Below are 12,203 nucleotides of genomic sequence, written 5' to 3'. Positions count from 1 at the left end.
CGTAGGACCCATTTGCTTGCGTCCTGAAAGCACAAGTTACATTTCTCGACTCTAAGACGACACTGGGCTTAAATAAATGGCTTGACGTCTTTGCAGCTAACATTTCGTCACCTTCAAGCCTAAACACAATGGGGAATGGCCTTTTGTAATAATTATTCTACTCACCGTCTCTCTTGTCCTTATTCCTTGGTTCACACAAAGCTATATCGCCAAGATCAGTCAATCGTCGGTACGGATGATGAACGTAGCTGCATGAAAGCAAGCCGTTAAAAATACGACGTTCGTGGTCTCTGAGCCTCTGCCTATTAATCAAGTTGAGATGCTGTTAAACTGCTACGAAATGTGCTTCCTTGGATTGACCTCTGTGTCTCAAACATATGCGCTTTTGATATTTGATTTTTCTTCGTATTTATGACGTGAATGCCACTTCTTCTCTCATGTCGCCTCCCCTTCCAGCCGTTTTCTTTTGCTGCATGATAGTACGCCGTCAGCCGCCAGTCTACAGTAGCCTCTAGGGCATTAATTACGTACAACGCATCCCTCACTTTTCCTCACACTATCTACATTGTTCGGTTTAAGGATGTTCCAGTATCACTCGTATCACTTCGGGCTACGAATAGTCGTACATAGTAACAGCAACAGTAAATTGGCGTTACGAGGAATGCGAGCGAGTACTCCAAGGTTGCGCTAGGCTATTAATGGTGAAACCTTATAATTCGCGTACAGTGCGTATGTCTACTCTATTTTCTACTGGGAACAATTACGCTACATTGTAACAGTAGAGAACTACCAAAAATATTACATGCGCTTCACTGTGCTTCAGTCACGGCTGCTGTCATTTGTGTTGAGTAAGCGTAACGAAATATTAAGATGATAGCGGTGACTTCCCCTACAGTCCGCTGAAGCTGTGGCCTAAGCTTCGTGTTGTCCACCCAGTCACCGTCGACGATATCCGTCGGAACAGAGGTTTTCTCAGCCGCACCGGCATCATTCACATCCATTGTACAGATGGAGGCCACGGAGGTGAGCAATGGACGCGTCACCACTGAATCAAACAAGTCGGCGCCCCCAGGAATGCCGTGCAAAGCGTCTACAATTATATTTTTACTGGTGTGTCTTGAGCAACCATTTAGACGTCGTCAATATTAATGGTGAATTATTGTGGGAAATCTATACAACTTGCGTTGTCGTTGTTTCTTTATTGTAATAGTTGTGGATATATAGATGCAATACGCTACAACATATAACATATGGAGCAGAAACTTGGAGATAAACTCAGAAGCTCGAATTAAAGTTAGGGACCGCGCAGTCAGCGATGGAACGAGAAATGTTAGGCGTAAAGAGACTGTGAGAGAGCTGGTGTGGATAAGAGAGCAAACGGGGATAGCCGATATTGTAGTTGACATTAAAGAGAATAAGATGGAGCTGGACAGGCCATGTAATGCGTAGGGCAGATAACCGGTGCGCCGTTAGAGTCACAGAATGGGCTCCAAGGGATGAGAAGCGCAGTCGAGGACTGCAGAAAATTAGGTGAGGTGATGAAATTGGGAAAGTTGCAGCGTCGTCGTCTTCTTCACAGCTGGCTTCATTGCCGCTCATCATTCCAACGTCGAATTTCACTTTTCTGTCGTCGTAAAGGGTAGGCCGCGTTTACGTAGGTATGAACCATTCATTGTCTTACGTGATGGACAGATTTATTAACAAAGATGATAGGCGAATGTGTGTACATGCCTAACGTCACGATGACAATCTATCAGAACAACGAATATGTTCGTAGCTTTGTTCAAAATTATGGGTCACCTCTGTGTCATGCGCTAAACGCTTCGCTGGTCATCCTCCTTCACAGAATAAAATGCCTCATGATTGCTTTGTTTTTTACTTTCTCGTTTTTAGGGTCACAATGTGGAACGCAACAGGTTTGCCGATTCCGCCAAACCTGTTGCGGTTTAGCGGAATCAAGTGGCGGAGGGGTTTGGCGGAATCGAGAAACACAAGTGGCGATTCCGAGTGCCCCCCCCCTCCCCCCGACTATGAGCACAGCGTAAACTAAACGCGACAACTCAAGCTGTATACGAACGCCGGAGGACAACAAGCGGCGCCCACAGTTAACTACTACAAAACATGCACGGCGTCGGCAATGAAGAGCGGGAGCTCCGTTCTCTCAAATGCCTCGAACCTTTTTCAATAGGGGTGGCAGCAATCCAAGCCTCCGGGGAAATTAATTAGCAGGGCTTGAGACTCGGACCTGCCATGTATTCTAGATTTCTAATGAATAAATGCAGAGCAAGAATACTTGCCGACGTCGGTCCAGCGAACCGACCGTGGGTGCAAGTTTATAGCTAGGCAACAAAAGGAAATTACTTGGATAGACACGGATATCCCTTTGCTTCTCAGCCCTGGTTCCTTGCGCTGGACACTGTAAGCACCAATACAAACACTTTCACCTGGCAACGCATTCCTTACTATATAAATTACTCGTGTAACATTGTTCTTTGCACAGTTAAAAAAATAGAAGAATAAAGTAGAAGAGTATAATAGTAGGCACCGCCTAGAGGCGTCAACCTCTACGAGCACTACATTTTTTGTTATCTTCGAGAATGGTATAATAATGCAGGTTGAAAATAAAAAAAAATCTGAAAATGTTGCAATAAGCCGAAAAATAAAACACTACTACTTCGCAAACCCGCAGAAAACAGAGGGCACTGCGAGTAAATTACACAGGCTGTTCCAGGAACACCTGCTTGTACGCCGGCGTCATCAGCTCGGCGACCTTGTCGATAAACTCGAACGTGTTGAGGTAGTCCTCCCGGCGGACGTTGCCGAACCCCCTGACGCACATGGCCAAGTCCTTGGTCATGTACCCCGACTCGACGAGGTCGACGACCACCCTCTCGAGGGTCCTGGCGAAGTCGACCAGCTTGGCGTCGCCGTCCAGCTTGCCCCTGTGGCGTATCCCCTTGGTCCAGGTGAAGATGGTGGCCATCGAGTTGGTGGACGTCTCGAAGCCGGCCCTGTAGCGGCGGAAGTGCTTCGTCACGGTGCCGTGGGCGACGTCCGCGATCAGCGTCTTGCCGTCGGGGCAGATGAGCACGCTCGTCATGAGGCCGAGCGAGCCGAAGCCCTGCGCCACGAACCCGGACTGTATGTCGCCGTCGTAGTTCTTGCAGGCCCACACGAAGCCGCCTTCCATCCGCAACGACCTTAACGAAAGAGGAGGGGAGAAAAAAAACAACTATGAAAGACTTGTATTAGAAGTTCACACTCGACACTGTACTGATCATCATTCTGACGGGAAGCTCACTTTGTACGCAACTTACACATGGCAAGCGCCAGGCCGCCCCGATCTTCTTGAGAAGATAGGTTCCTGTGCTGAACTGGTGTAACAAAACGAGAAGTAGGGCGCCCCTAAACTAAAAGCGATTATCACACTTGTCGGAGGAGTATATTTCTGCGATACAACAGATGGTTAAGAGGAGCGCCTGATCAGGTGTTCCGCAGTAGAATTCGAAGCCGAGAAGGCATCGTCTAAACAAAAGAACACTGTTGTATTGCTCTTACTCAGTTCGTGGTTGTTGCCTATAGTCACCGCTGTTGCACATCACTCTGAGCGTGATCATGTTGTTTGGGAACGCGTAGTTGAAAGAGATTACATGCTAGTCGTACTATGTTTGGCCAGTAGTTTGGAATCTACAATGACCTGGACACCAGGAATAAGTGGGAATGAAATGGTTGTTGCGCGGACAGCCTTGCACCGTGAGAGGGCGTACAAGGGAACGTCGAGCCAGCCTTCCATCTAGGGTCTATTTCTTAACTACCACTACAGCTGTCCTTTACTGTTCTCAACAGTTTCAGGGAGTCGTCGCTGGGTAATAATGTATGCACCATCTATGAGACTTATTCATGTCAGACAGCTTTGCTTTTGAGACGAAGCAGGTGAATGCTTCGTGGCATCATGATCCACTGGCTCACTCAATTCCTGCAAATAGTACCGCTCCTATAACGCCGTGAGCGCCGCCAGAACAATTACACGCAGCGCTCTTGCTTGGTTTATTAATATTTTGTATTAAATGCGAAGCATTTCTTGGCGAACATTTGCTACTTTGCATCTATCTATCTAGCCGCCTACGACTTTGTGCTCTCATGGTCGTTTTGTTAACTTGGTTGGTACCAAAATTGGCATAATATGACAGGAGTGTATGACGAACATAAGTGATAGGTCAGGACAGAAATGTCATGACATGTGTGTCATGTAGGTCATGACAATGACCCAGCAAAAAGAATAACACTCAAAAACCACTAAAATGGTTTCGGTCATGGATACTAAGTGAAAGAAACACTAAAGGATTCTGGTATAAGTCATATTCATAAGCACGACTGAGCCAAAATAGCAATGACTCAGCAAAAAAAGAACATTACCACTCAAAACCACTGGAATGGGTTCGGACATGGGCAGTAAGTGAAGGAAACACTCAATGATGATGGTAGAAATTATAGTCATGAGCATGTCTCATCAAAAATGACAATGACTCAGCAAAAAAGATTAGCACTCAAAAGCCATTGAAATCGGTTCTGACGTCGGTACTAAGTGAAGGAAACACTAAAGGCTGATGGCAAAAGTCATAGTGATGAGCATGACTCAGCAATAATGACAATGACTCAGCGAAGAAAGATTAACACTCAAAAACTAATGGAATGGGTTCGGATGGGTTACTAGGTGAAGGAAAAGGCTAAGGTTGTTGGTCGAAGTCATAGTCATGACCGTGACTGACCGAAATTGCAATGACTGAGCGAAAAAGATTAACACTCAAAAACCACTGAAATGGGTTCGGACGTCGGTACTTAGTGAAGGAAACACTGAAAGATGGTGGTAGAAGTCATAGTCATTAACATTACTCAGAAAAAAACGTCAATGACTCAGCGAAAAAACTTTACCACTCAAAAACACTGAATTTGGTTCGGACGTGGTAACTAAGTGAAGGAAACACTAAAGGATGGTGGTAGAAGTTATAGTCATGACCATGACGAAACCTTTCGCCTTAAGGTCTCTTAGGTGTAGCTAAAGGGACTCATGAGGACTCATGATATGAATGTCATGACATGCATGTCATGTAGGTCATGAAAGAGCCGCCTACGTCTTGGTGCTCTCATGGTCGTTTCGTTAACATGGTAGGCTCCCCGCACACTGCTTCGCATAACATCGATTCCCACAGGGCGTGGGATCTGCCGGCTTTTAAGCTATCCTTTAGCTATTTATTCATTTATTTATTCATATACATTAAAGGCCCATTCGGGCATTGCATAGGGGGGGAGTTCATTACAATTAGACAGGTGTAAAAAAGAACTTTGGTAAGATACAGTGACATAATTATATACAGAAAGAATAACATACACAAGTAAGCACTCGAGTAAGTATTGTTTTTCTTTTGTTCGCAATGCCATCCTAACATACAAATCCCTGTTGATACACAGCGTCAGCTAATTTAGTTCAGTCATGACGTCCTGCTAAGGTCGATGGCGCGAGGCACGGCATTTTGAGACCAACTTAGGTATCAGATTAAAACTTATTTCAAGCGTTTCCCAAATTTTATGCTTCCCAAGTGTCGTCGCTTTACGTGCGAGGAGTGTGTGCCAGAACTTCTACAATTTCTAACATAAGTGTAGGTGCTCCTGCGTAATTCTACATTTAAAAAAAAATTGGAAGGCAATTCAACCTCTAGATGACGTCGATGAAAGAATTACCCAGTTCGATTACCCAACAAGGCAAAACGGCGCATCACGATGAGAAGAGCGCTGTGGATTTCGGTGACAGACGCGTCCTGTAACATGCTCAAACTGTCCGTAACGGTCGTTGCAGATCACAGATAAGCTCCTTGCAGATCAAAGATAAGCTTTATTCGGGACCGATATTTTCCAGCGATTCCTTCCGGTGGCTATACCAGATCCATTCGATCCGCCCTGCACTTTGTGAACCAATCCCCACCAATTCATAGTCAGTTCTTACTCGTAAGGAACCGCGGCACGGCACATCCTACACGAACGGAGCGCTCCGCTACCTCTGTGGCGAGTCCAGGGAAGGCTGTGCACATGAACTCATCGTGAGCGAAGCGTATACACTGGGTGAAACGAATGGCGACGTGCGGATGCCGCCATGTTGAACTGGTAAAACAAATAGCGAAGTGCAGCATCTCGCGAACTAGTTCAGAAAGTGCAAGTGAATCGAATGGACCTACACTCTAAAGACAGTTGCACCCCTGGGGGTGCATTTTTGCCACACAACAATAATTGACATCGGTCTTGCTTGCGTTTCCTATCTTGAAAACTCTGCACTTGCTACTTTCCTGTCGAGAACGCTGTGTCACGCTGATAACGCTCTTGTCGTTCGTGACCGAGAAGTGCCGGGCGCACAGCGTTAAAGAAAGCCACGCAAGTCAGATGACGATTATTGTTCTGTGGCAAAAATACGCCCCAAAGGGTGCAACTGTTCTTAGAGTGTATCATTTTGGCAATCTTTTGCGTGTGTCTGCTTCGTAAGCATCAAAGTAGACAGCCAAAAGCGCTCCTGGCCCTGTTTGGAGATAGCGAGCTTGTCACAGCGCCAGAAACGCTGTCAGCTGGAACCGCATGGCACGTTTGTCGTCACCCAGAACGTGACGCGGCGGAAAATCCCGGAACATCCACGATACTGCCGGCGCAATCAGTAGGTTCCGCCGTCCATGATGCGCGGAAGGCGACGCCGCATCTGGCGGGGTCGCAGAGTGCCGATCCTTGCGTCACGTGACTGAACTCTCCACTCTCATTCGTGGAAACGCCCGCGACGTCGCGACGGGACCGGCACCGTTCCTGTGGCTAGACCAAGCTCAGCTTCCACTCGCAGAGGCAACCAACGATGATCACGATAACGACACGTAAAACGGTGAAGTAGTTCGCCAAGAGCTTAACTTTCAAATCGTATGATTCCAAACGGAATCACTCGGTTTGGACAGAGCACGGCCACTCGATGAAAACGCGCAAGGTTGTTCGTTTTGATCGAGCGGCCGTGTACCGGTTAAGTTTATGCGTTCTCATCTCCCTATAGGTGAATAATTTTGCATGACGATGGTCAGTGTGCTATTTCCGCTTAAAGAATTGCGAAAACAACGCTGTACCCAATGCATTACCCCTATAACAATAACAGAAAACGCAAATAACTGTAAGAACAGCTTGGACAACATCAATTCTTTGACTATTTTCACACTCCAAGGATGCATAGTCGTCATCAGCCATTTGTTTTTTTTTTTGTTTGTTTTTTTGCATTGGCATTGAATGGCTTCGATGGCAAGGCTAAAGGCAGAACATTTTCTGCCTAGCTAGGGCCTTGTCACCCGTACATTGCTCAACGTGTTCTTTCGTTTTTGTTTTTTTCCTCCAACACTCTACAGTAACCAATCACTAATTTTCTCCTATAATACCGCGTTCTCAGCCGCGGTGTTATTGCTATCTAAATATTATAAACTAGAAACACTCCCTACATTGGAGCTATGAGAAGGAATTAACTAATGTATCGAAGTACCTTAAGGAACGAATGACTAGTATCGTACAGGATGCAACTGCTCCGCTAGTACCATGCACGTATCCCAAATACTACTCGCCCCAGTATCTTGCAAGCGTGTCATGATGCAGTTTCAAAGTATATTGGCCCAACCCTGCCATAGTGACGTAGTATACATAGCCGATGAAGAAATACTAGGGCTGCCATTCTGATCATACCAGGTGCCGTTTTCAATCGTATTTAACCCCTCCTTCTGGCTGTTTTATGTTTTCAATTACTGATCGTTAGCTTTTTAGCTCAGTTAGTGTCCTTGTACAGGAAATGTTTGATACCTGGCCACCATGTCATCCATGAGGCGGTGCTGGAAGAAAATGCCAACGTTCTTGAACCTCGGCTTGTACTTTTTTTCATAGAGACGCTCGAAGATGTCCTTGAAGCGGCCATCGTACTTCTTGAGGATCGTCTCCTTGGTGCTCAGGTAGAGCGGTAAGTTGCGCCTGAGCGCGAACTGGAAGCAGCTGTAGGCAAACTCCGTGATGGACTTGTCCGTGTTGCACATCACCGCAGCGACGCCCTGCGTGTCCTCAAAGTCGTAAACTCGCATGCAGTACGGCGAGCCAATGTCCGGCTTGTAGCACACGTCCAGCGATCCCGGGCCCGGAACCACGAAATCCCTGCATATAAAATACGGTACACAGCACTCAGAAGAAAGGTTCAAGTTCCGTCGCATACAGAGATAGCCGAGCCGCCATCGACGACCGTGAAGGTCTCGGGATCAAACTAGATGTATGGGGGCAAACGTTCTGGTTTTTCTGGTCGTATAGGCGACAACAACCGTCCACAGACTCGACTCGTGCATCACTGAAGCTTGTGTAGGGAACACCGCGGCACCAAACCCCGACGCAGAAGCCCAGTTAATTTTAATATGATAACAACTTTGCATGTTGCAACTTTGCATAAGTTGTGGTGGTGCCCACCACAACGTATAAGGCCGCGAGAAGCTAAACTTCATGCACTAAAATGCATTGTTTGCTTAATGTGCAAGAACGCGCGGCCAGTCAAACTAGCGATCCCGTTTTTGCAGTTAAGCAAGCACTGACGTCATGCCAGGGGTTTCCGTCACGTCCGCAGCTCTGGCGCGTGTCCCATGGCCCATGGCGTCCCGGGGCACTCCCCTCGTGCTGTCCTCTATAGTCAGGCGTTCATTATGAAAGTACGGATGCAAAAGAGCTCGTAAGTCCCTGATGCTACTCCGCTTTAAAAACATATATTTTTAATCGCAAAGAAATGAAAGAAATGAAGACACTGAACCTGCCAAGGTGTTGGTCCCCGAACGCGTGGCGGGCGACGACGATGGGCCTGCGCCACTGTTTGATCAGGGGCGGCACGTTGGCGCATATGATGGGCTCGCGGAAGAGGGCGCCACCCAGGGCGTTGCGGATCACCGAGTTGGGAGACTGCCACATGCGCTTCAGCTGGTACATCTCGAGAACGTCGCGCTCGGCCGTGATGGTGGCGCACTTGATGCCGCAGTTGTAGCGCCGCAGCGCGTCGCGCGCCTGAAGCGTCACCAAGTTGTCCGTCTCGTTGCGGTTGCCGATGGACAGGTCGTACACCTGCAAGCGAATCGAATACGAGCGAAAGGGGAATTCTCTTGAAAACATGTGAGGTCATTGTTGTACTCGCGCGTACACGCTGTGCGAGTCGCTGCAGGTGCGGTTCACTGTCCATGGCGTTACAGCCCCCCCCCCCCCCCCCAAAAAAAGGACTTTCGAATGAACTTATGGTGTCACTGTGCCAGCTTAACTAATCGACAAAAATCAGGCGCCGTTCCACTCCTGTGAAGGTGGATTACCAGCGAAACAGCTTAGCACACGACATAGAGGTTACGGAATTTAGATCGAAAGTATGAGCAAACTTTATATCTCTTGAGCGGCCGACGGCGGTCATCCCGAAGAAAGACACAAGCGCACACACTTTTATTTTGATCGGCAGTCTTGATCGGCGGCATACATTCGCGTGGAAGACTACCGCCACCTCGGGGAGCCGGAGGAAACTAGACACGCGTGACGGGACCGCCACGCCTGGAGAGCGGAAGGAAATTATGCACGCAAGCGCTTGGAACGACGGCAAATAGATAGCGATGCGAGCGTACACATGGCCGAAGCAGGTCTCAGAGCGGCAAATCTTTGAGAATCTCTTATTATCTTCCCGAGAGTCTACTTATTTGTTATTTTGAAAATGGTGCTCATTGATAACTAATCTACTGAAAATGCATAGTCAAGTGCTGAGAGGTATAAGCTTTTGGACAGAATGAAGCGATTTTGCATCCAATTCGGGAGCTGTGTATTTGCACACGCAGATCTGTTGACGGAGACGAAAAATGCATAGAACCCTAACCATAGAAAACTTCGCTGTAAGACGAAAACTGATGAAGCATGATTGCTCATTCGTGACAGGTCGACAAGAACTGGATGGCTGTAGATCAATAACATGTAGAGCGACCGAGACAGGACGTACGGGCTGTGTTTTGCAGGGAAGTCGCGCAACTTTGAAAAGAGAGTGACAGCTATAGTGCAAATAGCTTAGTCAGCGAGAGGCGTTTCAGAGCTCCTTTAACCTTTGTGAAGCTAGTTCTCTATGACGGCGAAAGACAACCCTTGTCTCTGCACGGTCTAGCATCATTCTTACAATCGTAAAGGGTGTAGAACTGACCAGAAAGCTGTTCCATTCTCTTTCGATGAGCACAGCGTCTGCGCTCAATGTGCACACTCTCCGTATAACTGCAGTTCACTGCAAAGCGCTCCCTCTTACCTTCAGGTCGGCGTCGAGGTAGGGCGTAATGAGTTTATCGCGGACCTGATCCCAGATGACGCGCGACATGTCGTCACCGAGCATCTCGACGATGGGGCCACACTTGAGCCTGTCCATGACGCCTGGCGTTCTTCTTCTCGGTGGCTGTGGAGAAACGACAGCAACGCAGGTGGTCGTGCCGGATCGCAGCAGAGCTCAGGCGCGTGGTTTAGAAGAAGAAGCTCGTTCCACACGGCACGCGGCAACAGCGCGCCAACAGCACGCGGCGCTGAACAGCCCGTCTTTCTTTTCTTCACGGGCCGAGCATGTAGAGCCTAATAAAGAGACCCGAGGCAAAATCAGTTTCACCTTTAATGTTTAAAAGTAAATTGCGTCAGAAAATGCATCACGTACGACTTACACACAACCTACAGACACGGCAGCATCGGAGCGTAACTCGAATATACGAGAAAACATATTTCTGTTATGCGGAAGCTCAAACACAAAACCCTTGTCCAGCTTCCGTTTATTTTGGGGGCGAGCACGGCAAGAAAAATTCCGACCAACTAGAGGCTAACAGCTTCGCTCTAAAAAACGAAGATAAAGCAAGGCTTAACAAGCTTACAAAATCACTGCATAAACCCTGCATAATCGCGGCACCTCACACAAAGCTACGTAAAAAAGTTGCAGTGGCTTAGCTCAGCTATGCCAGGATATACGTAGCGTTAGCAAAGGTTCCGCCGATTATTCTTAGCTTTCCTGGTTGTCTAGATTGTCAAGGATTAGCTTGGTTGTCATGCTTACTGCTGCTCCAATGACACACACGCGGTGTACGTATTATGTGGCACATGTATATAGCCTTCTTCTGTTCATTCCTCCTACGCTCAACCGCTAATTGCCAGGCAACTACTTCGGGATCCGATGAGTCAAGCTTCTCCGTTCTTCTGCGCTGTTGAGCAGCATTTGCGCTCTCCTTCTTCATGGCTATACCACACTGGCAAGCGCCAGTCAGAAGCGCAGAGGCTCCAGCGCAGTGTCAGACGGCGACTGGATAGCGAGCGCGCGCCGGCGCCAGTGCGTCTACCACGGCTACGACGTCACTCCTCTGGAATGCGCAGACCGGCGCCGGTGAGCCGCGCGCGGCGGCGGCGGAGTGCGCGAAAGGTGCCGGCTCCGGTGGCTCCGGTGCGCAAGCCGTGTGACATCACTGATCCTTGCGAATGCGCAGCACGGCTCTTGATGTGCCGCGCGAAACGGGCTTGGCTAGGCCAGTGTAGCTAACGCTACAAAAAATGTAAAAGAACAGAGACTTCTGTCAATGTTTCGTCTGTTTAAACATATTTTTCAGATCTTCTTTTGTCGACTGTTGTGCTCATTATAGAGACCATGGCTCATCACCGCAACCAATTCCCTGAGACATTTATTTTTAATCTTGGGGCCAATCAGCAGCATTTGTCCAATTTTGTTCGAGTACTGTGACTGTGATGTAGTGTTATGTACTTGTAGAAATAATACTGACTTCATCTAATTGTTTCAGAGTGCTTTGAATTGGACCGGAGTGCGTTTTTAGTCGCAGTTAGTTGATATCACGCGCTAGAATGCACTCGCCGTCGCAGTCGGCACGCTTTAAAGTGCTCTAAGGCAAATCTGACCTTCAATTCCAATCAGCGTCATTAGATCTGATCATGGTTGGAAGCACTTTTGTTGGCGCGTGGTCTGGCCCTTATTGAAGGACATTTTTCGACGGTCTTTCTTATTCGCGCTTTTGCGTGTGCGTGCAAAACCACTGTGTATTCCGCATTGTTTTTACACACCCCTACTCTAATGCCCACTTGGCGATATGTAGGCACCTCAATAAATAAAAAAATAAATAAATAATAAA

The 12,203-nt window shown here is 47.7% G+C and overlaps 1 protein-coding gene across 1 annotated transcript; it reads right to left on the bottom strand.

The window, feature by feature from the left end:
• Positions 1–2,710: 2,710 nt before the first annotated feature.
• On the bottom strand, positions 2,711–10,504 carry LOC119459551 (isocitrate dehydrogenase [NADP] cytoplasmic). Its single transcript, XM_037721263.2, has 4 exons — positions 10,343–10,504; positions 8,840–9,144; positions 7,861–8,202; positions 2,711–3,200 (listed from the first exon to the last, which is right to left on the bottom strand). Exons 1-4 carry the CDS (start codon positions 10,457–10,459, stop codon positions 2,714–2,716), a joined length of 1,251 nt encoding a protein of 416 aa, XP_037577191.1. The 5' UTR covers positions 10,460–10,504; the 3' UTR covers positions 2,711–2,713.
• Positions 10,505–12,203: the final 1,699 nt, after the last annotated feature.

This window comes from Dermacentor silvarum, chromosome 7 (assembly GCF_013339745.2).
Source record: "Dermacentor silvarum isolate Dsil-2018 chromosome 7, BIME_Dsil_1.4, whole genome shotgun sequence".
Classification (NCBI taxonomy): Eukaryota; Metazoa; Arthropoda; class Arachnida; order Ixodida; family Ixodidae; genus Dermacentor; species Dermacentor silvarum.
The sequence above is the reverse complement of the archived record's forward strand: the minus strand, read 5'-3'. Positions and strand labels throughout refer to the sequence as shown.

What these genes read in the sequence shown, in the direction of transcription:
- LOC119459551 (XM_037721263.2), bottom strand. Translation starts at nt 10,459, where the DNA reads ATGGACAGGCTCAAGTGTGGCCCCATCGTCGAGATGCTCGGTGACGAC. An exon ending in ACCTCGACGCCGACCTGAAG is followed by an intron (nt 9,145 to 10,342) that starts GTAAGAGGGAGC and finishes ATTCGCTTGCAG; the next exon opens with GTGTACGACCTGTCCATCGG. An exon ending in ATGGATGACATGGTGGCCAG is followed by an intron (nt 3,201 to 7,860) that starts GTATCAAACATT and finishes TCTTTCGTTAAG; the next exon opens with GTCGTTGCGGATGGAAGGCG.